The sequence below is a fragment of the Carassius gibelio genome, chromosome A22 (genome assembly GCF_023724105.1).
Source record: "Carassius gibelio isolate Cgi1373 ecotype wild population from Czech Republic chromosome A22, carGib1.2-hapl.c, whole genome shotgun sequence".
Taxonomy (NCBI): Eukaryota; Metazoa; Chordata; class Actinopteri; order Cypriniformes; family Cyprinidae; genus Carassius; species Carassius gibelio.
This window is the reverse complement of record NC_068392.1, coordinates 5,359,748-5,386,101: the sequence shown is the minus strand read 5'-3', so window position 1 is coordinate 5,386,101 and position 26,354 is coordinate 5,359,748. Positions and strand designations below refer to the sequence as shown.

General features: G+C 36.7%; 1 protein-coding gene across 2 annotated transcripts in view; it reads left to right on the top strand.

Annotated features, from left to right (window-relative positions):
- The window catches only part of LOC127942918 (stabilin-1), a 29,279-nt gene extending 7,273 nt beyond the window's left edge, over positions 1-22,006 (top strand). The window contains exons 13-69 of one of the 2 annotated variants that reach the window (XM_052538919.1): positions 541-678; positions 797-868; positions 954-1,067; positions 1,204-1,257; positions 1,662-1,742; positions 1,934-2,092; positions 2,252-2,314; positions 2,518-2,616; positions 3,328-3,414; positions 3,492-3,603; positions 3,713-3,899; positions 4,328-4,421; positions 4,619-4,774; positions 5,548-5,643; positions 5,807-5,902; positions 6,155-6,202; positions 6,337-6,464; positions 6,551-6,659; positions 6,759-6,833; positions 7,079-7,180; positions 7,281-7,385; positions 7,464-7,598; positions 7,691-7,819; positions 7,902-7,955; positions 8,036-8,149; positions 8,625-8,820; positions 8,913-9,008; positions 9,096-9,141; positions 9,222-9,301; positions 9,431-9,556; positions 11,005-11,078; positions 11,169-11,240; positions 11,345-11,464; positions 11,567-11,614; positions 11,702-11,782; positions 12,015-12,161; positions 12,831-12,962; positions 13,043-13,102; positions 13,192-13,368; positions 13,486-13,572; positions 14,717-14,863; positions 15,065-15,121; positions 15,335-15,521; positions 15,611-15,760; positions 17,144-17,248; positions 17,388-17,495; positions 18,567-18,760; positions 18,844-18,988; positions 19,071-19,204; positions 19,555-19,720; positions 19,809-19,915; positions 20,266-20,385; positions 20,520-20,669; positions 20,756-20,869; positions 21,206-21,352; positions 21,585-21,692; positions 21,778-22,006. In XM_052538919.1, coding sequence (XP_052394879.1) covers positions 541-678; positions 797-868; positions 954-1,067; positions 1,204-1,257; positions 1,662-1,742; positions 1,934-2,092; positions 2,252-2,314; positions 2,518-2,616; positions 3,328-3,414; positions 3,492-3,603; positions 3,713-3,899; positions 4,328-4,421; positions 4,619-4,774; positions 5,548-5,643; positions 5,807-5,902; positions 6,155-6,202; positions 6,337-6,464; positions 6,551-6,659; positions 6,759-6,833; positions 7,079-7,180; positions 7,281-7,385; positions 7,464-7,598; positions 7,691-7,819; positions 7,902-7,955; positions 8,036-8,149; positions 8,625-8,820; positions 8,913-9,008; positions 9,096-9,141; positions 9,222-9,301; positions 9,431-9,556; positions 11,005-11,078; positions 11,169-11,240; positions 11,345-11,464; positions 11,567-11,614; positions 11,702-11,782; positions 12,015-12,161; positions 12,831-12,962; positions 13,043-13,102; positions 13,192-13,368; positions 13,486-13,572; positions 14,717-14,863; positions 15,065-15,121; positions 15,335-15,521; positions 15,611-15,760; positions 17,144-17,248; positions 17,388-17,495; positions 18,567-18,760; positions 18,844-18,988; positions 19,071-19,204; positions 19,555-19,720; positions 19,809-19,915; positions 20,266-20,385; positions 20,520-20,669; positions 20,756-20,869; positions 21,206-21,352; positions 21,585-21,692; positions 21,778-21,816 — 6,327 coding nt within the window. In that variant the 3' untranslated portion in view covers positions 21,817-22,006. Of the gene's footprint in view, positions 1-540; positions 679-796; positions 869-953; positions 1,068-1,203; positions 1,258-1,661; positions 1,743-1,933; positions 2,093-2,251; positions 2,315-2,517; positions 2,617-3,327; positions 3,415-3,491; positions 3,604-3,712; positions 3,900-4,327; positions 4,422-4,618; positions 4,775-5,547; positions 5,644-5,806; positions 5,903-6,154; positions 6,203-6,336; positions 6,465-6,550; positions 6,660-6,755; positions 6,834-7,078; positions 7,181-7,280; positions 7,386-7,463; positions 7,599-7,690; positions 7,820-7,901; positions 7,956-8,035; positions 8,150-8,624; positions 8,821-8,912; positions 9,009-9,095; positions 9,142-9,221; positions 9,302-9,430; positions 9,557-11,004; positions 11,079-11,168; positions 11,241-11,344; positions 11,465-11,566; positions 11,615-11,701; positions 11,783-12,014; positions 12,162-12,830; positions 12,963-13,042; positions 13,103-13,191; positions 13,369-13,485; positions 13,573-14,716; positions 14,864-15,064; positions 15,122-15,334; positions 15,522-15,610; positions 15,761-17,143; positions 17,249-17,387; positions 17,496-18,566; positions 18,761-18,843; positions 18,989-19,070; positions 19,205-19,554; positions 19,721-19,808; positions 19,916-20,265; positions 20,386-20,519; positions 20,670-20,755; positions 20,870-21,205; positions 21,353-21,584; positions 21,693-21,777 lie in introns of both variants that reach the window. The other variant, XM_052538918.1, reaches the window with a different exon arrangement.
- The last annotated feature ends 4,348 nt before the right edge of the window (positions 22,007-26,354 follow it).

Here is a 26,354-nt window from a genome sequence, read left to right as displayed (position 1 = left end):
ACCATGTCCAGTCCATCCCTTTATGACCACCATGTACCCATCCTCTGATGGCTACTTCCAGCAGGATAATGCACCATGTCACAAAGCTCGAATCATTTCAAACTGGTTTCTTGAACATGACAATGAGTTCACTGTATAAAATGGCCCCCACAGTCACCAGATCTCAACCCAATAGAGCATCTTTGGGATGTGGTGGAACGGGAGCTTCGTGCCCGGGATGTGCATCCCACAAATCTCCATCAACTGCAAGATGCTATCCTATCAATATGGGCCAACATTTCTAAAGAATGCTTTCAGCACCTTGTTGAATCAATGCCACGTAGAATTAAGGCCGTTCTGAAGGAGAAAGGGGGTCAAACACAGTGTTAGTATGGTGTTCCTAATAATCCTTTAGGTGAGTGTATATTGTTCTGTCATGCTATCTTTCATTCTTTCTATCGATAAATGTCTGTCTATTGTTCCATTCATCATTCTCTCTGTCTATTTTTTCTGTCTGCTATATTAATGGCTCAATCCACTGATTTTTGCATGTGTCTGCAGCATTTTATCCTGATGAGGGATCCAGACGTGTTGTTTACTATACTTGAGAGCGATCTCCCAGCATCCAATGGAATAATTCATATTATTGACAAGCCCTTTACGCTTGCTCATATCGAGTCTTCAAACAACAACATGGAGGTAACACGCTATTCCAACAGTTTCACAAGCAGCTAATCTAGTAATGAAATCTGACGAATGACACACAGCACCAACCTCAACACCCTCTAATGTAGATCTTCTTTTCTGCAACCTCAAGTTCTCCTCAAAGACCATCGGGGAGATTTTCAGGGAGGATGAAAGGTTCAATCGATTCCTGTCTCTGATTGATGTGAGTGATCTCCTCTCCCAATCTTTTTCTGCATTTCTCCACTGAACCCGTGCACTGAGAACATTTTTTCCTCTTTTTGCTGCAGAATTGTGGAGCCCTGTTGCCTGTCAGAGGTTCAGGTCCGCTTACAGTGTTTGTTCCTACCAACACAGCTATAGACAGATTCAGAGATGGAAGTCTTGTGTACATGCTGAATGACGTGAGCTGCCATTATGTGTTTTCTGCCTCAAATTATTGAGAACACCAATTTACTAATGATTTTAATCAAATCTTTAGGATGTTCATATATGTGTTCAAATAACACACGCTGATCTTTCATCTCTTTGTTAATAAAGGCCAAACCAAAGCTTCAGTCACTTCTGAAACACCATATGTTCTCCCTGGCTGCTGTGAGTCTCCTTAGTCATACAAAATCATGTGCTGAATGGTTTCCCACAGTTAATTTGACTTCAAAATTAAGCTTTTATGAACATTGTTTCCAATTAAATGGTCTGACAAATGAAAATGTTTTTAAAAGTTTAAGAAATGATATTCTAGGAAGCATCTGATTGGACAAAAATGTGTATGCCTGTGAGTTTATTTGGGTCATTGGGGCATGTTTGGGGTCATTTGTTGATGGGAAACATCATTACCTGTATGTGGAGCTCTTGTGAGATTAGAATTAGCTTCCTCCTAGGTTGTAGGGTTGCTTCAGGACTTACAATTTAGACTGCAATATTTTTGGACCATTTTTTAAATAATACTAATTGTCTGTTTGAGTTTTTAAAGTAATCTTAAAATCTCCTTGCCTAAGGTCACTGTGGACCAGCTTGCTAGCATGTCTGAGATTACAACAATGGCCAATGAGGTCTTAAGGATCAATGCCTCTGAGGATGTAAGTGAATGTGCTTCATTGATTTCATCAACTCCTAATGGGAGTGAGCAATTTTTATGAAATTTGGTACAAATGTTTTAGCCCTCATTCTGTTTTAAAAAAAAAAAATTGGTGACTTAGCAGCATTGTAATAATGGGAAATTGAAAAATGATGGGACTGTTGTTTGTACGCTCTCTCAATTAATCCACAGGGAAGAGTCTTTTTGGGCGATAAAGGAATATATCTCGAAACGAAAGACATTGTCGCATCCAATGGAATCATTCACATGATTGATGGAGTTCTTGTGCCTTCCTTCATAGTTCCCATAATGCCCCATCGGTGTGATATAAATGGGAGCAGGATCTCTTTTGTAGGTCCCTTTTAAATATGTCTTCACATAATCAAATGACCAACGCAATGATTGTGTTCAATTTTATGTTAAATACAATTAATTTATTTATTATGGTTAATAAAACATCTGTACAACAAGTTTTTGTAAAAAATTCAATGAAAAATGTTCTTTTCATAGGGTACCTGTGTCCGATGCAGCCACATCCATGAGACACAATGTCCGCCTGGAAGTGTTGAGCTGGTATTTTACGTTTTCAATTAATTATGAACTCCATTAACGCATCTATAATCAGTATGTAATTGATAAAAGACATTTTAAATGAATATATTTTCTAAATTAAAACAACCAATGAAGAATATCTAAACATGAGCAACATTTACAGGTACAGCTGTATCATTTATTGATGTAAACACTGCATTGGAGCTTTTTTTTCACCTTGGTAGGAAAATTATTTAAGAGGCTGTGAACCAATTCCTGATCAACGATGGTCGTACTCTATCTATGAGGAAGGCTGTGCCAAATACTGCAACATTACTCAGACGGTATGAAAACAAGTTCTCAGATCCCACATACAAACACAACCCACAATTGTTTGCAAATGTTTTTCTCCATAGGTAAACTGTTTTTTAAGAATAGCCTATAAACCTTTCAAGACAGACTTACTATATGCTACGAGGTTGTTCTTCGAGTGTATATACCTCAGTTGAAGCCATCAGTCTGCATTATTTCAAATTATTCTCAAAGTAATCCCATTTAAGAGCAGAATTCATAGTGAAGAACTACATTACCCATGATTCCATACAAAGTAATTTGAGTTGCAGTGAGCAAATCACACCACAAAAGCTTGTAAATAAACATATTTTGCAATAAACTCAAAATGTATTGTTTCTACAGATATAATCAATAACTTTAAATGAGTTTCACCATTGTTTAATTCGACAATGTAATTTGCAGTGGTTCATGGGATTGTAGTTCTTTCCCTTACTGAAGCCATTTAATACACAGTCTTGTACATTTGTCTTTTCGCCCATTTATTTTTTCCAAAGTTTGTAATGTTGTGATTCTTCTGTAGCTGGTTGGCTTGGTTTATGGATTTTAAACTTTTATTGAATTCTGTTGGGGAAAAATGAATAGCAAAAATGCATCTGAACCACCGCCATTGAAAAAGTGGACGGGCACTAATGCACTCAATTTATAATGAGTAATCTGTATGAATATGGACGTTTGTGAGAAGTGCACCATCTTGTTTTCAGATGCCACAGTGTTGTAGTGGTTTCTATGGGCCGGATTGTAAACCGTGCATTGGGGGTTTCCAGCACCCATGTTATGACAAAGGGACTGTGAGTATGCAACTCTACGGTCACTACAATCGTTACTGGAAGTTCTGCTGTTTATTTGTCACCTGTCTGTCCAATAGTGTTTTGATGGCATCAATGGGAACGGCTCCTGTAAGTGTGAACCAGCGTTTACAGGTGTAGGCTGCCACCTCTGCTCAGACCCCAACAAACATGGAGAGAACTGTGATGAAGGTGAAGTTATATACCTTATATATTGTCAAAGGATTGTTGTACAAACCCGCTGGTATAGTACCAGTCACAGTGACCTCTTCCTCTGCTCGTGCTCTGTTTGCTCCTCTAGATTGCCACTGTGTCCATGGCATTTGTGATAACAGGCCTGGCAGTTTGGGGGTGTGTAGAAGAGGATCCTGTCGGGATGGGTTTTCAGGGAAGCTTTGTGACCAGACAGCCACCCCCTGCAATTCAGACGGCGTCCTCGAGCACTGCCACATTCACGCCAAATGTGTCTACAACAACCAGCAAACCATGTTAGTGTAGATCATTGTAGACTGCAGTCGGCTATTTTATTATATATATATATATATATATATATATATATATATATATATATCATTTGTTTAATTAACCATTTGTTTACCATTTATCAATTCAGCAAATATTTGGCAGGTTTTTTTTTATATAACCCAATATTTATACTCAATATTTTATTTTAGACTGCAATCAGGTATTTCGTTTCCATTACTTTTCACAGTCAGTTTTATTATTTTATTTTATTTCTTTATACAGTCAGGTTTATTTGATTTTATTTATACAATATTATTTTTTTTTGCAAATATCTTTTTTTTTTTTTTTAAGAGCCCAATACTTTTACTGCAGTGCCCTTTTGAAGCAAGCATGTCAGTAATGGCAGTTTGTGTGCGGACATGTTATTGATCTATCATACATTGTGCTATAGGTGTGTTTGTCTGCCTGGATATGAAGGAGACGGCTACACCTGCATTAAAACCGATCCCTGCCTCCAACCTCACAGAGGAGGCTGCGATGTCAATGTAAAACACGTTCCCTTTTCTAGTGGTTTGCATTTAGCAATGTCTGCCTAATTTTGCAGAATGAACCGATTTGCTAGAATCTGTCGGACTTTATAATTCCTTTCTATGATATATGATACCATGATAAGCTCATGTTGAGCTTGCCTCAGGGTTTGTGTGTGTGTGTGTGTGTGTGTGTGTGTGTGTTTGTTTTATAGGCCAGATGCATGTACAGTGCAGGAATGGTGAATTGTGCTTGTATGGAAGGATGGACAGGTGATGGACGTTTGTGTGTGGGAATCAATAACTGCTTGAGCGAGAGTCGTGGTGGATGTCATGAAAATGCAGAATGCAGAGTCACCGGACCAGGACAGGTAATATTGGACAAGCTGTGAAGATATAACTAACCAGTATAATATCTCCATTGTTTTTCCTAGACACCATTGAGATTAAATGAAGCTCCTGTTGAAAGGCTTTTGCATGTTGGAGGTTCACTCTTGTCTTCTCTAGCCCTTATCTCATGTTCTGGGTCAATTTGAACGAAAAACATATTTGTGTTGTATTTCTATTGCAGTTATGAAGTCTGTTTGACCAACAAATTTAATTTTTAAAAGCAGGTGCACAGAATTAATAAAAAACGTATATTGTTATGTCAGTTTCACAACTACAATCTGAGGGTCTTTACATTTATGCTTTTGTTATTTTTCATCACTTCTTGCCTGTGGATTTTGCTTTAACCCATGATCTCATGTTTGAGCTTCAGGAAAGTGCACAAAACTACCAAAAACTTATTTAGAAAAAAAGTACTGTTTGCAATATTCACATTAAAAAAGATTATCTGGAACACAACAACTGTACTCACAATTTTAACATAATACTAGACATCTCAAAAATCTCAAACTTTTCATATAGTTGCCAAAATGCCAAAATCAGTTCAATCAATAGCCAGATCAATAGCCAGAGATTAATGATATATTAAATTAAAATTATACTGAGATATTTATGAAAGTTTGCATTTCTTTAAAGAAATTTTAAGAGAAAATCTGAGACCGAATTAATATTTGTATAAAACCCATCCAAGAACTTAGCTATAAATGAATATTGCATACCCAGAACTGAGTCTTGTTCAACTTATTTCTCTGTTCAGAATGAATGTAGCTGCAGGAAAGGCTACATGGGAGATGGCATCGTCTGCAAAACTGTCAACCCCTGCATGTCAAATAACGGAGGATGCCATTCTCTGGTCTGTATTTCATGCTTGCAGATTTATCTGTTAAATAAATCTCTACATGTCTGAACAATCTGTCAAAATATGGAAGCTGGAGAGATTCTGCTGAAGTTATATTCAAGCCTAGGATGTTTTTTCTAGCGTGCAATGAGGCATAACTGTTTGATAATGTGTCCAGGCCACATGTAAATTAAAGAGCCCAGGAGTACGTGAATGTGTGTGCCCAAGCGAATACAAAGGCGATGGAATAACATGTTATGGAAACATGCTTATGGTAAGATTACGCATTTATGCGTTCATTTAATTGTGATGAATCAGCTATCAATAACAGGATTTTAAATTAACAATAAAAAGTCAACACATAACTATAATACCTTATTCTTCAAGTTAAAAAAACTAAAAAAAAAACATCTGAATTCAACATACTCTATATGGACACATTCACAATAGATTTTCTCCTAAAAACTGATTTAGATCAAAATCAGCATTTAAAATCGAAAACATATTCATCTTTTTTTATTTTCAGGAGCTAGATGGAAACTCAGAGTTTTATAATTTCAACCGCTTCCTTCAAGTAAGTTCATCTTTTCAATTATTCAATTTACAATAATGTTGTCGCAACATTATGTGAACATTTAAACAAGTATTACTCCGTTTGCAACAGCATGTGAATATATTACTATACAAGATTTGTGTGTTCATCTACAGAGGCACAAAGTGATTGACAGCGACAGCAGAGTCACGGCTTTGGTTCCATCTATAGCTGCTTTCAGAAACCTCAGCGATTCGGAGTCGTCGATTTGGTTCGATTATTACATGCTTCCTCACCTTCTGCAGTAAGTGTTGGGATCGACATTGAGAACTGATTGCTGATGTTTGAAAAATGAAATAAATGCATTTTCCGTGTGCAATTTCTGTCTAGGGTTCATTTTTTAGATGGCATATACACCTCTGAAGACTTACAGAAGCTGGTTGGTAAAACAGTCCAGACCCTAGGAAAGACTAAATGGGAGGTCAAAAGCAACGGCAGGGTAGCTGTAACACAAAACTCACCACTTGAATTAGTTAACACCTTAAATTGGTCATCTTTAACCTCTGATGTGACCTGTTAACCCTCGTGTCCCCAGCAGCTCATGATCGGCAATGCTACCATCCTCGCTCCAGATCTCAAGGCGATAAATGGGTGCATTCACATCATTGACACGGTAATTTAATTGAACACACAGATTATTGCAACTAAAAAGTTAACTTTGTGTTATGAATTTGCAATAAATTAGAATGTTTATTGGAGTTGCATGAAAGGAGGGAACCAAGATATGTCTAAAGACCAGATTAACTGCATAGCAATACCCAGAATATCTTAGTAAAAAACACAGATGTCCGTTTGAACATTATACAATCCCCTTGTTCTCTAAAATATATGAAATATTTCTGACTAATTTGCTTACAGGTTCTTCGACCTCCTCTATCTGATTTCCCTCCACCGCCTCCCAGTTTGACGACGCTCCTGAACGACACGCCAGATTTCAGCCTTTTCAGGCAGACAGCGCTGGTGTGTTTCGCCTAGGAATTTAATATTTGAATACTTAATATTTTCAAGAGTAACAGAATATCTTTCTACATAAGCATAGTTGTCTCTGTTTTTATTTTAGCTCTACAACTTGGAAAACAGGATCCCAACTAGAGATTACACCATTTTTATCCCAAATGACAGCGCCATACAGGAGTACCTGAAAAAAACTAACTCGACACAACTGGTGAGTAGAACTTTTAGAAATGATGCTAGAAACATCGCACTTGTAAAACGAATTGATGAAAGCGTCTCTTTTCAACAGAGCCAGGACATCGTGAAATATCACGTAATTGTAGGCGAGCAACTCTTTCCTGAACACTTGGGCAATGGACTTTTTAAAAACACGTTTTTGGGAAATGGCACTCAGATCATGTTTTTTGTGGACACTGATAATCAGGTATTGCACAACCAACAATAACTATTCTATATATCGTATTCTGTACAAGACTTAGATGAAATTAGTTGTGACTAACTAGTCTTAAACTCCAGACAATGGCTAATGACGTACCTATAGACGGACGCTTCATTGAGACGAGGCATGGCACAGTGTTCAGGATCCCACGTGTCTTAGATCTCCACAAGAACCACTGCAGTAAAGATGTGGTTTTAAAAGTTGCTGTAAGTTCCCATTACAATTTTTCAAGGTGAATCTTGAAGCGACGCAACAGACGATCTTAAGGAACATTTGCTGTCTTTGCAGGGTCGCTGTGGAGATTGTACAGCTGAACCGAAATGCGCTTTAAATGAGAAACCTGTAAGATGATATAGTCCTTTTGATGTTTTACGTTTATGTGAACGGAATTTTATGATGTATCCCTCTCCTCGTTTCTTCAGCTACAACCAAAGTTCCCTCAAAATATGAAGTCAAATTGTATATACAGGACAAGAGTTGGAAAAAAGAGATTGAATGTGCCGGGTTGTCACATGGAATGTTTGAGAACAACTAAGGTACTTCATTTTCTCCTTTTCTTCAACGATTTCGGTATTTTTACTTCCATTTGTCAATGAAAATTCCAATGTTGGATCGGATTGTATTCATTATATTCTTTCTTGATTTCAAACTGACACGGCTCTATCCACACCTTCAAAGCAAATCTAATGAAATCTTGTTAAACCGGTTGTTATTATTCAGGCGACTATAAACATGTTGATAGTTTAACTAACTGGCTTCTCAGGATATCCTTCAAACTGTTGCTCCATCTTGACAGTCGTTGATCTGAAAGACAATACTTACTATAGAATAAAAGTTTGTGCGAATCACCAATCTTGTGGCAGCAGTGAGAATGCAAGCCGTTCTTGCACTATAAACACTACAATGCATGAATCTGTGCAGCTAGAAATCCCCATCCTGCATCAGGATTGGGTTTACACTTCAGTGTACAAGCTGAATCAGATTAAAATCTCACAGTAAATGTATTCCTAGGACCATTCTTGCTGTCCTGGATACTTTGGGCATGATTGCTCCAAATGCCCTGGGACTGTGAATAACTGGTGCTCCAACAACGGTCAATGCAAGGATGGGCTTTATGGCAGTGGGGAGTGTCTCTGTAATGAGGGCTTCCACGGGACGGCCTGCGAGATGTGTGAACCTGGCAGATATGGAAAAGACTGCAAGTCCGGTAACATCAACAAGCAATTTTCTATTCTACTGTCGTTCTTTAGGCATTCTGTTGCAGCATTTTTCATCAAACCCTTGGCTTTTATTTGACAGAATGCCATTGTGAGCATGGCAAATGTTTGGACGGTATGGAGGGAAACGGGCAGTGCATTTGTTACAAAGGATGGAAGGGAGTGAACTGCTCTGTTGGTCAGTATTAAGGTCAACTTATTTTATGTCAGATAGCATGTTTCTCACTTTCATACACTTGACATAATAAACGTTTCTCAATTTCAGCGGTAGTCAATGATGCCTGTGGTGGAGTTTGCGATGTCAATGCTAAGTAAGCATGGAAAACATAAATTTAAGACACGTTTTTAAAACACATTGATCAGTGTTTCTAATACAATATTTTTCTTCTAGTTGTATCTCAGGTAGTTCAGGAGCTCATCCAACTTGTTCCTGCATAGCTGGTTTTAAGGGTAACGGGACATTTTGCAAAGGTTTGTTTGTTGTTCTTTGCTAAGTTTGTTATCGAAGGTTTTTTCCCTCTCAGTGGAAGTGAAATCAATATTCACACTGTTTAGTTTCCCAATATCCTTGTTTTATTGTGAATGATTTGTCTTCCATAGAATTTGACCCATGTACCACAAATAATGGAGGATGTTCCATAAATGCAAACTGCACAAAAACATCGCCTGGTGAAAGGAGCTGCACATGTAAAGCTGGCTACATTGGTGATGGGGTTATATGTCTCGGTAAAAGTGTGATTCACTTACTTAAAACATTTTAATGGTTAGCATGGACCAGTAGATTAATGGAATTTGTGTTATAAATTTGATGTTTAAATGATTTCTCAATGCACCTGTGCAACATTTATGTAAATTTAGCACTCAAGTCAAATCAAGTCACCTTTATAAGCACTTTATACAGATTGTGTCAAAGCAGCTGACACAACAAAACAGTGTTAAACAGGGGAAATGTGTGCTGATAATGCCACAGGACAGTAGAAAACAGTCAGTTTATCAGTTAAAGCCAGTTCATTGTTCATTCAGTGATGTCATTGTCCAGCTCAGTTCAGTTCTCTTCCAATATTGTTTGTGCAGTCAAGTCAACAATGTTGCCAGAAATTGTGTCCCCATTTAATCAACCAAAGGCAACAGTGGCAAGGAAACAAAACTCCATTGGTGACAGAAATAGTGAAAAACGTTGGGAGAAATCAGGGTCGGTCGGGGGGCCAGTAGTGTATGGTTTAATTCCAGGATGCAATACACCTCAGATTGAAAAGGGTAGTCGTCTGGTTCTTGTGGTCTTGAGCCGATCAGGTCTGCTCAGGGATCTTCTTCTAGGGTTCATCTAGTTGACATGATCTCCGCTGACATTCAGGGGTGTAGAGGTCGTCTCTAGGCACTGATCCACCATCTGGTCTGGATATGGACTGGATCTGGTTGGCTACGGTCATAGAGACTAATATTAGTGAAGATGCCATTCTTCTTACGATGTATTGAGTACATCAGGTGTTATGGGAAGTGTTCCTGGTTGCGGTTGACCTAATTAATGCAGCCTGACAATCCTTTAATGGATTTGAATTATAGAAATCTGATAGTATATTATGTGTATGCCAGGTTAAAGAGATGAGTCTTTAATCTAGATTTAAACTGACAGAGTGTGTCTGCCTCCCGAACAATGCTAGGTAGATTGTTCCAGAGATTGGGCACTAAAATGGAAAAGGATCTGCAGCCCGCAGTTCATTTTTGATATTCTAGGTATTATCACATGTCCAGAGTTTTGAGATCAAAGTTTAAGTGAAGAACTATAATGCAATGAGAGCTCGCTCAAGTACAGAGATGATAAACTTTTCAGGGCTTTATAAGTAATTAGCAAGATAGGTAGCCAGTGTAGTGTTGACAGAACCGGGCTAATATGGTCATACTTCCTGGTTCTAGTAGGAACTGTAGCTGCTGCATTTTGGACCAGGTAGAGCATTGAAAATCTTAATTCATCTCTTGTGGTGTTATGCAGTTGGTATTAGTCTGCTTTCTATGGTTTCTCTGATGTTAGTTTAGTATTATCATCAGCCTTAATTATGATTTTTTGTGCTATATGAAAATTGCTTAGGGTGTGCCTCAGGGCTATGTACTGCGCTCAATTATAATAATAAAAAAAAAAAATGCATTAAAGTTGTATAATTGTGTTTACACTACAGAAATGGATGCCTGTTTAGTGGACAATGGAGGATGTGACAGAAATGCTTTATGTATGAAAACTGGACCAAACAGGGTTTGTGTCATTTATTTTAGTTCATGCTTAACAGCAAATGTTAACGTTATGAAATAAACATTAAGATGTTGAAAATTACATTTGTTCTAGGTTGCATGTGCATGCAAGCCTGGTTTTATTTCTCAAGGCCATAAATGTCTGGCAGTTAATCCTTGTCGGAAGGTAACAGAAATCACAATTAATTTTATGGCAAATATTTGTATTAAATCATCATCTGATATAAGGTATTTTTGTGTGCAAAATATGTTTATTTTATTTTATTACAGGATAATGGCGGCTGCAGTGTTAATGCTGTTTGCAGATACCTTGGGGATGGGGAACGTAATTGCACATGCTATTTCGGCTACAAAGGAGATGGTTTTAATTGTGCAGGGACAGTTAGTAGAGTTAGTATCATTTAAGATTGATTTTAGGTTTATTAATAGTGATTGACAAAACATGAGAGACAACCACTACTTTTCAAACGAATCTTATAATTGTTCATGCAGGAGATTCTTCGTATGCCTGAGGCAGCATGGATGAGAAGAAATATTGGTGTAAGTGTTCATTTAAATTAGTGAGAGAATGTGCACATTTCGGGATGTATTCGAAATTTATTAACAAGAAAAATGTGTATGTTATAGGTAACAAGAGTCCGAGATCTGTACAGTAAAGGCCCTTTCACTGTATTTGTTCCTCATGCTGATTATGTGGCAAATGTTTCGGTATGCTGCACTGAATCACACAAAAGTATTTTAACATTATAAATATTATATCAGTGTTGATTGGATTGTTGAAAGTAGGCAATATATAAAACATAAAAAGTTGTGTCTAATGTTTGCAAGTTTGCCAAGGCATTTTTCTCTTTGAGATTTCATAAAAAATTGAATTGTGGAATTTCATGCTGATTTCATAACTTTTTCTATTGATGTGTAATTTCTTGTCATGACTATGCAGGTTGAAATGTGGACAAATACAAGTCGCAGTTCAGACCTGCTGCGGTACCACGTTGTCAGTTGTGAAGAACTGCGCGAATCAAACCTCAAATCTGTTAAAGAAGTGGTCACGAGTAGCGGATATAAATTACGCTTCAGTGTTAGAGATGTGAGTCCTTGACGTTTCAAATGCATTTTATATTTTCAATATCGTATATTTATCTGAAACGGAGTCAGAAATTAAAGGGATATTTCACCTAAAAATGAAAATTCTGTTATCATTTATTCAACCTCAAGTTGTACCAAACTTCAGTTTATTTAATTTATTGAGCTTGAAATAATGTTGGTAATCAAAGAGTTGACGGTAGCCTTTGAATTGCACATTATGGAAAAGATATTATGGAATTCAATGGCTACTGTTACGAACAATCTTCAGAATATCTTTTTTTGCGTTCAGCAGAAGAAAAAAACTCATGGTTTTGGGTGAACTATCCCTTTAACGATGACTTTGGGCAAAAATGCCACCAAAATGGACAAATATCCCTCCAAAATTCAAGATATTGGGGTGAAAACACAATTATTCCAATTTAGAGAAGAATGAAACATCATTAAACATACTGTAAAATGTCAGATGTGGCTTCTGTGCCATATTTGCAAGGTAAAGATGGCTGTTATTGATGTTGATATAAATGTTATTGGTAACCTATGGTATATAGGTATAAAGCCTATAGTATTCTGACTGATTAATTGAAGAAATATAATAATTTGACATATAAAAGACAACACAGATCCAATTGACCAATGACCTTGATCTGAAGTGTCTGCTTTTGTCTTTTAGGGTGTTGTGTACATCAATGGCAATACAAAGATCATCACCAGTGATGTTGAGTGCTCCGATGGAGTCATACATTTCATAGACAAGGTCCTGTTTCCATACGATCTAACGCGCAAGGCAGATGTCGCCACTGATGTATGTAACTCAACCAATGGTAATCAAGTTCAAAAAAGTAATATAAATGTCATTCCACAAAGTAAAACTCTATGTTGCAGTTGAACATTACCGCAGCTGCTGAACAATATGGCTTCAAAATCTTCAGCAAGCTCCTACAGGTAATATTTAAGCTGTACGTTTAACATTTTTGGATCATATGCATTTTTCTTTCAAACATCTTAAAACGCTGTTTTCTTCATCTAAACAGGACGCAGAATTGATGCATGTGGTGCAACATCAACCCTTTTATCCATTCACCATGTTCTGGCCAACAGATGACGTTTTTAACAAACTCCCTGAGGACAGAAAGAAATGGCTGTACAGCGAAGACCATCGTGATAAGCTACAAGCCTACCTCAAAGCTCACATAGTCCGCGACCAGAGGGTACGAGACTCATTAATTAAATGAAAATCATTTAACTGAAATCAATGAAGTTATATATCAAAGTTACCATCTAATAGCATCACTAAAGGGTCACAAAATGGTTTGGTATTTTTCCAGGTAGTTGCGGTTGCTCTTATTGCTGAGAAAAAAATGGAAACATTGTTTGGATCAGAGCTCACTTTCAGTTGCAACAAAGATTTAATTGTAAGTATTTTGATGAAGAATAATGAGCTACAGGTCCTTATGAACTTCTTGCCTGTGAAATGTTAATGATTTATTCATTGTTTTTTATATTGATGTCTATATATATATTTTTTATATAATTATAGAAAAAAAATATTAACACTTAAAGCCTGTATGTGTGATGCATTATAAAGGTATTCATAATGTGTTATAATGCATTACATCTTGTAACCAAAGGTAAAATGCCTTATAATATTTGCAGATTCCTTGATACATCTCTGTTTTAATGCATCTCATACTTTCTAAAGTTATGTTCAATTTATACACAAGTCTTGTATCATGTATTATAACTGTGGTTACAATTATTTGTGAGACCATATCAATTTTTTGAAATAGAGATTCTTCTGAAAGCAAAATAAATTATCTTTCCATTGATGTATGGTTTGTTAGGATCAGACAATATTTGGCCAAGATTCTGCTATTTGAAAATTATGGGAAATTACGGTGCAAAAAAAATTCTAAATATTGAGAAAATCGTCTTTAAATTTGTCCAAATGAAGTTCTTAGAAATGAATGTTAATAATCAAAAATTACATTTTAATATATTTACAGTAGGAAATTTACAAAATATCTTCATGGAACATGATATTTACTGAATATCCTACTGATTTTTGGCATAAAAGAAAAATTGATAATTTTGACCCATACAATGTTTTTTATTTTCTATTACTAAAAATATACCCCAGCAACTTAAGACACATATTATGCATTACAAAGCATAATTACTACATTTTAAAATAATGCTTTATATATTTAAGGGCCTTAAGTAAAGTGTTATTAGTAATGCACTTTTTTTTCAACATTTATTCTCCTGAATAATTTTTTTTGTTGTTGTTTTGTTTTTTATATTATCTTTTGTGTTTTTAAAAGTGAAAAAGTTAAAAGCCCCCCCCCCCCCAATATTTATCACATTTCATGTATAAATGTATAAATATAATATTAATAAATATTTGACTTGATAGGCGATTATCTCCTTTTTTTTCTTCTTTTTTTTTGTGAAGTGAAAATTCATTCATTTGCATTGTTTTATTCATTGGTGTTTTAGTGATGTACATTAAAGACATTTGATTGTAAAATTGCTCACCTCTTATTGACTGATTTTCAGGGCGACATCTTAATCAATGGAAACAATGGCAGAATCACAGCGCGGAACATGTTGTTTAATTCAGGAATCGCTCATGGGATTGATCAGCTTCTGGAGCCGCCGAGCATTGGCGCTCGCTGCGACGACTTCAAAAGCGTGGAGGTTAAGGTAAAAAAAAAACTTTGAGACTAAGATAATGTTAACGCTCGAAGAGATAAAATAACATAACGAAATAATACTCAGAGATCGTCTAGTTATTCGTCAGTTCAGTTTAGTTCCACTACTGCTGCGACAAACTTGTTTCAAAGTGATTTTAACATTAAAACAAATGCGCTTTCCTAATGTTGTTCTACTGTTGTTTGTCATTAGGGACTCTGTGGCTCCTGCAGTTTGCTGCCCCGTTGTCCCCTCGGGTCAGAGGACACAGTGAGTGCAGTTGTGGTTCCATTCATTAACAAAACTTTAGTAGCCGGCACTTTATTCACTGTTTCTCATGTATTTTTTGTTTGGTTGGTTGGTCGGTTGGTTCTGTAGCATAACACTTTTTTTATTTATTTTTTCTGTTGCATTAACAAAACTTATTTATGTTGCTTATACAAACATAGCATGCCTTGATCCAGACTGATTTCTCTTTTACAGAACAGAACTAGCATATGTAGACGGCCATATTCACCTTACATGTACAGACGGCCCAGTTATTATGGGTTGTACTCGTATGGTTATGGATACAACTCATACAGAGATTGGCTAGGCTGTAATCGGATTTGCACGAGAATGACGTGGTCTGTTAAGTGCTGTAAAAACCACTTTGGAAGAGACTGTCAAGGTGAGAATTTAACACACAAAGAGCAAGAAGTTGCTTGAACGTTACATGAAACGATGCAGCCAACAGGTATTACACTGTTTGTGGTTTAGTGTGTCCTGGTGGACTCGAGGCGCCCTGTGGAGAACATGGAGACTGCGATGACGACCACACCGGCACAGGGACGTGTAGATGTCACAAGGGTTTTAGAGGCACAGCCTGTGAGCTGTGTGAAAGCAATCACTTTGGGCCGAACTGCACAGGTAACCCGTTTCTAAACAGTCCAATTCCTGATCCATGGGTGTTGGTGAAGACGAAGTGAACAGGAAAATCAGTCAACGCAACTGTAGGAATAATTATCCAAATAGAGCATTATTCAAATAAAGGAAGCAGGTTCAAAATGAACAAAACTGCCAGTAGACATTAGCATAGGAAATAGACAAAATCTAGATACTGGTTGGTACTATTTTAACTGCGATATAAAACGGTTTAAATTTTGGCAATTTTGATCATTTGTGAATAGTTGGCACTTCTTCTGAGCTTTTACATTATTCTAACAAAATTTATTGAGGTTTATGCTTTAAACCTCAATAAATGGTCAGCCATTTTTGACTGAAAAATGTTACAATTTGGCTTTTTGAATTTTTTACTTCGTCGAGTGGATATAAACTTGGTAAAGGCAATAGCTGTATGAACACAATAAAAAATAAAACATTTGAAAATAAGAAAAGCTTAAATCGTCCAAAAAAAAAAATCTCACACCTGTAACTCTCAAAAATGGCCACATTGAAATGAATGAGAAGTGAATTTTATCTTGTGGCCACTTTTGGTACTGCACTCAAACAAATATGTTACTAAAAAGATTTTTTAGATAACTTCACATTTCTAACACTACTTGTTTACAGTAGATTCTTGCCTTTGATTTTCACACAGTTTTAGAGTTAAATATGTTTTGGAAAATATATATTTCATATCCAATCTAAAAATATTATTTTGTGCATTTTTCATAGTAGAATCTTTAAACATTTTTGTGGTTTTCACTTTTTAACAAGTTGGAAATTAGTTTTCAGATTTATGCTAAAAAAAAATTGTTAACTTTTAATGAATGGATCATAATTATTCCAAATATAATTTTTTAACCATAAAATTCCCCCAAAATACAACATATTAAAAATGAAAATAATCAAATAAAATATTGTGTTTTTATTCGAAAAGAAATGTCATTTTTGACCACCGCACAAGAAAAACTAGAGGGGCTAAAAAATGTAAAAAGCCAAATGATAAGAAAAATAACTTTAAGATACATTCACTGAAAGCAGTTTGTAGATTGTTTTGTTTAAAGGATGTTTAGATGTAGACAAAATACTTGTAGATGAAATAAGAATTTTTTTTTGCTGTGTAAACAAAAAAAAGTATTTTTTTTAAAGTGAGTAATATTAATAAATAATAAGGAATAAATCTATATAATATATAAATATGTATGGGCAGCACATTTTCTCATTCATCCAGGCAATGGAAGATGAGACTAAAATGACATTTAATTTATTGTCTGATCAGTATTAATGTTTAGCTTGAAATGTTATTGTATTAGTTCTATTCAACATTGTGCTGACTATAATGAACAGTTTATCCATCTTTTCTTACAGCATGTAACTGCACCAGCAAAGGCACGTGTGACAGCGGCCAGGACAGTGATGGCAGCTGTTTCTGTCAAGAGGGGTGGACGGGGAAATACTGCGAATCCAAAATCGGTAAGAGCAAGCTTCACATGGAAAACTCGATCAAATGTACTGGATCGGTCAAAGATATGTGTAGTGTTGTAGAAAACCATAGAAAACATTTCCGCCTTTTTCAACGGTGAAAACACTCCCTTTGCCTGTTATTTGACAGAAGTCAAGCCGATCTGCTCTCCTGCATGTGATATCAATGCAGTTTGTCTCCCTGCAAACCAATGCGAGTGTGTGCCTCCCTATGGAGGAAATGGCATCAACTGCACAGGTGGGTTATGAATCACATCTATTGTATTGGACTTACTGATTGTAAGGTGTTTGTCCCAGATTCAAATAGCCTATTGTTACTTTTATTCATATAAAAGAAGAGAAAGCTCTGGTTCGAACTCAAGATGTTCACTTGAGAACTGCTTGAGATCTGAAACTTGTGGCCTTGGCTCCAACATACTGTATATTTAACAGCTTATGTCATGGAACCCTATGGCATGTTATCCATGCTGTTGAATCCGTTCAGTGGATAAAATGATTGTACTATAATTTACTTTGATGATGTAATTTTATGGTACTAGATCTGATAATTCAATTTCTACCTTAAACTGTCATAAATCTTCAATGCTTCGGTGCACAGTTAAGTTTAGTCTCTTTGAAATAAGACACTTAGAAAATAATTGCTGCAGTGAAATTCTTTAATTTAATTTAAACAAGTTAAATACGTTAATGTATATTATGAATAAATGTCCAAAAATACGATCTTAAATTTTAATATAAAAAATACATTTTCCAAAATATGTTTAACTCTACTACAGCAAGAAACTCAAAGCCATAAATCTAAACAAGTTGTGTTCCAAATTTGAGGTTGATATAAAAAAAAAAAAAGAGCTTTCAGAAAGATTTTGTTTGGGCGCAGTACCAAACGTTTCCACCAGGTGAAATTCCCTTCCATTAATTTCCAGTGAGACCATTTTCAGGACCATCATCAGAACCTTTTCAGTTTTCAAAAATTTTTACCAAGTTTTGTACAATTTCACTGAAGTAGAAATACCTTTAAAAAAAAAAAAAAAAACTAAAAAGGTTATCGAATTCAAATTTTTGAAAAATGACCGAAGAGCACCGTAAACTCCTTTAAGATATTACGTATTTTTTTCAGAAAAAATTATCAAATTGAAGTCTTTTTTCATTCGCAGGTAAATGTATCTTGATTCAAGCATTCTTACATGTTTGTAATAAAAACATGACAAAAATACTAAGGACAAAAATCCATAATAATTCAGAATAGTCTTATTATGAATGCTTTAAATGGATAAAATAAATTTTGATTATGAAATGTCTGTTTTTCTAGCTCCGGATCTTTGCAGTGAATATAACGGAGGCTGCCATGAGGCAGCAGACTGTTCGCAGACTGGTGTCAATGTTACCTGTTCCTGTCAGACGGGATACTCTGGAGATGGACATGTCTGCTCGCCCATCAACCGATGTGTAGAGGAGGCGAACGGTGGTTGCAGCGATTTCGCAGAATGCATTTTCACTGGACCTGTATGTGGAACTTCTGTTTTTTGTCTTTGTAATCGGACAAGAGTTTTGGATAAACCAAATGTGTTGCATTTACCTTGTGGCAGAATGAGAGGCGCTGTGAATGTCTCGAGGGATATGTGGGAAACGGAATCCAGTGTTTGGAGAAAGTGGTGCCCCCTGTTGACCGCTGCCTGGAGGACAACGGCGGCTGCGACCCCAAAGCCACATGCAAAGATCTTCATTTCCACAGTACGACTTCACAATGATTGAATCGACAGCGACATAATATTTTGAGTACTCAAACATAAAGGCTTTTTTTTTTACGTGTCAGTAAAAACGGCGGGTGTTTTCCATCTGCGCTCATCTGAGGGGAAGTATAAACTGAACTTCAGCCAAGCACAGGAAGCTTGCGAGGCCGAGGGAGCCACTCTTGCTTCATTCAAGCAGCTCTCTGACGCCCAACAGGTGACTTTTGAGCTCTACTTTAGCTGCTCACATCTTGTATTTACACGGAATAAATTCAGAAAAAAAAACAAAAATAATAAAATCTTACGTTGATTTTTCACTAGTCAGTTTTTCTAGTATAAATCCAGTTAGAAAAATTCAACAAAGCTTTTTTCCCCAAACTTTTGTTAAAAGAATCCTAAAAAATTTTATCACAATACCCACAGAAAAATCTAAATTAATAAAATATTTTTTTCTTGAGCAGCAAATCAGCATAAGAGAATGATATCTAAAGGATCATGTGACACCGAAGACTGGAGTAATGGCTGGTTAATTTACATTATAAAATAAAGCTTTTTTTATTGTTCCAGTTGGGAATGCATCTATGTGTGGTAGGATGGATGGACGGTAAGAAAGCTGGCTATCCGATCCGGTTTCCTTCAGCTAAATGCGGCGATAATCATGTTGGTATTGTGCTGTACAAAGAGCCAGTCAATGCCAGTTGGTCATATGATGCGTACTGCTACCGGATTAATGGTATGACGGTCAAGAAATTCTATTGAATTTGAAATTTTACTGTACCTGAACAGCCTTGATGTAAAAATGCCATTTTTCTCTTACACAGAGGTATCTTGTGAATGTAAACCTGGATACGTTGGAAGCGGGGAATTCTGTAATGGAGACCTGGCCTCAGTTGTTGCCACCACTTTCAACTTTTCTGTGTTTTACACAGTGAGTAGCCATGTCATGTTGTTTCCCTCCAAAAATAATGCCACTTCCTTGCAGGATGTTGACATCAAGGAACTTGATTTGTAGTTAAAGGCAAAAAACTAACCGGATGGAAAGAGAGGAGACAGGAAAAAAGTTAAAATGACCAATTACAACATATTCCCAAAAACATTTTTTGTTTTAATCGAATTAAAGAAAGGAAGAAAAAACAAAGCAATGAAAATCAACTAAAGTTAAATCAATATAAATTTATGTTTTTATATAATTTCACAAAAAGTAATGTTTAAAAGAGGAACATCCATGTGATTTCATAAAAATGGAGTGATGCATTTCCTGTTGGTTTCCTCCCACAGACTTTACTGAAGTATGCAGAAGATAGCGAGGAGGGCAAGAACCTGCTGAAGTCCCTGTCCGACAAATCATTAAACATCACACTTTTTGTACCTCATAACGACGGTTTCTCTGCAAACAAGGTGATTATCAATACAAGCCAAAATGAATTCTCATATAAACATTTAGAGGAAGAAAACTAACAAAGAGAGTAGGAACCAGTTGGACACACTCTTTCTCTGCTGGCCTTGAGTTTGCAGTTTATTTCCTTTATCAGACCTTATCATGGAGGGATTTGCTGTATCATATATCCAGCATCAATAGTCTGCACTACTTTGAAGACCTGAAGCACAACACTGTGATCCCGTCCCGTCTGGGCTCTGATCTAGTTGTGACGATTCCGTCCAATTCCACCGGTCAGGCTGAGGTAAGCAAACCCCAACAGCTTCACACCGCTCAGGCCACATTTCTTGTACATTGTCAAGCAAACTGTCTATTTCATTGGTTTCACAGGACTCTCAACCCCAAAAACTGGTGAATAAGAAGGTCATATTGGCCTGGAACATTCCAGCAATCAATGGTCTGATCCACGTCATTGATGGGCCTTTCAGAGCTCCTCCTCTTCCAGTAAGTGGCTGCTTGTACTCAATGGATGTACAAGCAGAATTTCTTAGAAAATTTCATGGGGAGTTGCATTAACACCAATGAATTATAGCAGCAGTTTTCAGATAGAAAGCACACTCCCATGCCTTCTGTTGAGCAGTGACTATATTGAAAAGAATTTTTGCTCAACTATGACTCACTGGACTAGATAAAGCAAGTCAACATCCTGTTTGACTAACATGAATGTCCAATCCAGTCTTTTCAAAGCAGAAGCCGTAGACAGCCACGCTTTGCCAAAATCTGGACCTGGAATTGGACCAAATTTTTTTAAAGTCATCAATGGTGTTCTCTAATTTTTAGGTGCCGCCAATTCTTCCAATCTCGCAGTCCAGCAGTGTCGCAGTCACGACTGTGCTGATTGTCTTCGCAATTGTTGGCATTGTCGCAGGGCTCGCATACTATGTCCTCAAGCACAAGAACGACGCCTTTCGTTTCCAGTATTTTAAGGTATGTTCATGTAATGGAGCTTCCGATATTTGTTGACTAAACAAAGAATCTATCTATATATCTGTCTATCTATCTATCAATCACAAAACCTTCATTTTCCATTTACAAAGTCTGTATCGTCTTTATAATGCAACTTTATATTTCAAACGCAGAAACCTTAATAACGTTTAATTTGTGATGCATAAAAATCCACTTTCAAAGATTAATCAATGTCTTATGCCTCATTGAACAGAATGATGATGAAGATGGTGCTTCCACAAAAGGTGGTGGAAACCCTGCTTTAGTATCCATCCCAAACCCTTTATACAGCGGCTACAGGGCGTTTACAGAGCCATTTGGGGTAAAAACGTCCTTCTGTGTGATTGTAATGTTAACTACATGCATTTCTACGTACAGTTGTCCTAACTGATATTTCTGTATTTCAGGATTCAGCTGCTACAGACACATCCAACCTCATGGACTAGCACAGACAGCAGTGCCGAACTCCTCTTCCTTTCATTACCAGCAGTCAGCTGGAGAGCCTGGCTGGAGGAGGTGGCCTCAACACATTTGAATATGGTTAAACCTAAAAATAAAAGACTTTAATGCCCTAATTATGTCAACATCAGCCTACCATAGTGCCTTCAGTTCAATAAAAACATATCCTAAAAAACATTGGGTGCATTTGTTAGTTTACATGTTGTTTACAAAAGGGTTTTCTTTTTGGCCAATCCAAAAGGAAATCTGCTGTCCAGGGACTAAAACCTTGGGTCTAATTAATGTCTCCAGCTGCAATGCATAATCCCAAAGGTCTCGTCGAAATAATAGAAGGGTATTTTTGTCTTATTTGATATTAAAGACGACTGAAGCTTAAGGCAAGAGGGAGACATGTGAAAACGACCACCTGTTCATACTCCTTGACAGGAAAACAACACTGTTAATTTTGAATTACTATGGACTGAAAAAGGCAAAGCCGGTCAAATAAGAAAAATTTATGGAATTTCAGGTCTTTTTATGAAAAATATTTTCTGCTCAAATGAATTTTTTTCTTCATGTTTTAACTAAGGTAGGCGCACATTCAAGGCTCTAGCTCTGGGTAAATTAAAATTACATTTACACATTTGACAGATGCTTGAAAGATAAGAAAAAACAAAAAAATGAATATTCATATGAATTCAGAAAGCAGACCAATCATGATCAATGGTTTGCTTTTGAATTCCAAACATGTCAGTGAATGAGAGATTTTAAAATGTTAGTATTCATTTTTCTTTAAGTATAACAGTTACAAAAAAACAGAAACCGATAAAAACAAACTACAATGGAAATACTTACAGAAATGTGTACTGTATGTTAAGCAGCTCAAGCTGAATTCATTATTAAAGTCACAGAGAAGATCTAGAGGTTGATTAATTGTGGGGATGATACGTTTGATTAAAATTAATGCACTGCTGCCTTGCAAATACCATAGTGGTAATTTAGTCCATCGATCATTGAAGGCCTCATACAGGAAGCTTTTTGATAGAACAGAACAGCTTCATAAAGTTCTTAAAATGGATTGTGGCGATGTAAGACTGTAAAAACAGTTTTTGGGTACATTTTCTGTTAATTTGAGAGATTTGGTAATTAGCCTGGGGACTTTAGGACCCAGGGCTAATGAGGACTGCAGTGAATTCACAGCTGGGCTTTCCTCCACCATCTTTCTAGTTCCACTCATCTCCCATCCCCCATTTTCATCGCGCTCGTTCGCAACAAAGCATGACACCCATCCCCACTCTAGAAAGAGAGGCTTTCGAGATCACACATAAATGTCATGTCACACCTTTCATTGTGTTTGCTTTGAAATTTATGAAAGTAGGAGACTACAACGTAGACAAGATGGCGTGTGGTGCTTCTCTTTAAGAGATAAAAACTTCGAAGTAAATGTGGGGAGGGGGTCAGGTGTTGAAGAAGAATTTGCTTACTTTGGACGAGATAAATCAAAACGCGTCTTTGGCCAGTTTTTTTTTCTTTTTAAAAACAGCATGCAAATTACATGACAAATAGATAAATCACATTTGTTTTTACAGTGTCTTACTGTTATTATTACATTCGCCTTCAGTTTCCATGAATGTGGCAGAAACTGGCCATCCACCAAAACCACATGCCCAGAACAGACATCCCAAAGGCCTTCGAAACACCGAAAGGCATACGTCTGCTCCAAAAAGAAGTTGCTGTCCTTTCAATAATTCAGCAATCTAGCCCTGTATTCACAAAACATTTTATCTCACCACTAAGAGTTCTCCTTAGTGGCAGTAAAAGATTAAGTTAAGAGTTTTCTCTTAAAACTTGTTCACAAAGCTGCCGAAACAAATTTACTAAGGATTATAGAGAGGTCTTAAGCTAAGAGGAGGGGCAGGGTTGACCTCATTGCAATGGATGATGCTATTCAACTATGCACACAGTGATTGGCTGTTAGCCTCTGCTAGAGATTTATTCATAGAAATATTGAAGAACACAATATTATGTTGCCATATTCAAAAATAAAACTGCTTAATCGCCACATTCAAATAAAGACTTTAAAATGCACGCTACCTGTCACTAATTAAACAAGTATATGCTCAGCTAATTGTCAGCCTCTTATTACATGTGTGCTTCTCAGAATTTGTGAATATGCATATGAACAGCCTTTTAATTGACAGAGTAGAATAATCGTGGCCCATAGTAAGGCAAGCAAACGTAAGAAAAAACCAAACTGGAGACAAGAACAGCTGTTACTTCTTGCCCAGTTGGTTAATGAAAGCAAGGATATAATAAAAAGAAAAGTTTGGAGTCGGGATAAGCTCCAAAACCGAAGGTGATACCTTTTTAAAAGCAAATTGTCATCATATGTTTCTAAAATGTTTATATTCTGAGGCATATTGCCGGTAACAGCCATTTTAGGATGGTTTGTGGCTTGGTAATATTCAGTGGCGTAGCAAGTCAGTCCCGGGCTCAAATGCAAAAAAATAAATAAATAAAAAATTACGGGCACCCTTATAGCCCCCCTTCGAGTGGGATGCCAAGTGTGCAAAAAAAACTACTGATCTTGGCACGGCGGCCAAAAATGTACAAACACAAAACTACTCACTCATTTTAGTTGCATTCTCCGGGCATTTCTTTCGGCAAATTCATCCACGATGAACGTGGTGATTCATTCACGGCTTCGTGCATTCTCGATGGAGAGAATTGCCCGTGCCGATAGTTTGTTTTGCGACATGGTACTCCGCACATTTTTTGACATATTTCCCACCGAATATCCAGCTTTTGGCTCGTCTGCGACTGCTTCTTCGTTCCTCGACTCTCTGCACCTCATCAAACTGTCAGCTGCATTGTTGTTCTCATCCAAAGACGTGCAACTGCTATTAGCTGACAAAACTTCCCTCTCACCTTCGACGTTGTTGTTGTCCTTCGCACTAACGTTAGGTCGGCAAGAAAAACGGTCTATTTTTGGGTAGTTTTTGTGTCGTGACTAACTTTTCCACCTTCTCTTTTCTCTTTAAGGCCCCACTTTTATGTTTATATTTGTCCATCTTTAATTATCACGTAGATAGCCGCTATAGTAACCTCTCACATTGTTTACTTTCTTTTTCTTTTTTTTGCCGCGACGTAAATAAATGATGGCGTAGTAGTCTACGGCAGCTGCGGAGTGCAAAAAAAAATTATAAACGCAAACAAGAAATGACGGAGAAATTAGACATTACGGAGAAAGAAATTACTACACATGATATGCATAAAATAATAAATTTATTGCGGCCACAAATTAAAAAATGTATTAAAAGCTGGGCCGGCCCCCCTATTTTTTTTTGTAAACCGTAAAATGTAAAAAAAAGAAATCATAAATTTAGGACTGAAGCGTCCATTATTTTATCAGACCAGCCATAGAGATAGGAAACTTTGTATAATGAAAATGCTCCCTAACGGTTTCATCCCATTTGGGAACATAAGGGTTTAATGTCATTGAAATCATTGGGTCACTTTTTGTTTTTTGCAAAAGCTACTTTTGAAAATTAATATTTTTTTCACCCAAACCAGCACAAACCCACCCAACAGATAATTCTAAAGATTTCATTGGTCAATCAGCACTGATTATGGACTCAATATTGAAATAAATATCACTAAACCTAAAGTTAACCCTATTATAGTATTACTGTTCAGATTCATCCAAAGTCCTTTTTATTGATGGGTGTTGAGTTGACCAATTAACTGCAGAGAACAAATTTGTGCTTAACCAGTTTGGGGGGGGGGGGTCATGCAGTTTGTTCAAAGCTGGTTGCCAGATTGTAATGAAACCAGAGCAGGAAGATTGAATCACACTACATACGTTATCAGGTATGGCTACTTTTTTGGCTATAACTCTTGAACAGAATTACTTATTTTCATAAGCTTTGGTACACCCAAGGAAAGGTTCACTTTGAGAATACCAAAAAGATTAGGTGGGGCTTGGCCATTTGTTTGTGCCAATATGGTGCTAAAACTCTGGGACTGTTTGCAAAATTTACCCACCAACAAATTCAGTTGATTATCAATATTTGCCAAAATTTGGTGGGCATTTTTGACTTATTGTTTCAGGGAACTGGATAAAATATGTAATTATGTGTTACATTTGAAATTGAGACAAAGCATACTTGATGGGCCACCAAACAGCGTTCCTCATATCATTCCAATTATTTTATATTTCTCAATGTAAAAAATAAGGCCGTACAGTAAACCTCAGTTATTGATTCTTGCAGCTTTGTTTTAATCTGTCCAGACTGGCATTTCTCCAAATTCACATGCCCAGACCAGAAAAGGCAGGGAAATACAGGCCAACAAGAGGCCTATGGCAACGTCAAAGAAACAGCAGTCCTCCATGACAGATGGTTGAAATGGTGCACAGCTTAACAATGCCCCACCCATTCTATTAACATAAAAGAAAGCTTTTGTTATAACATACCAATTCCTGGCTGGAATTTGTCCAATGGTATGAGAGATTTTCAACAGTTTGTTGTTCAAGCCAAACGATTAG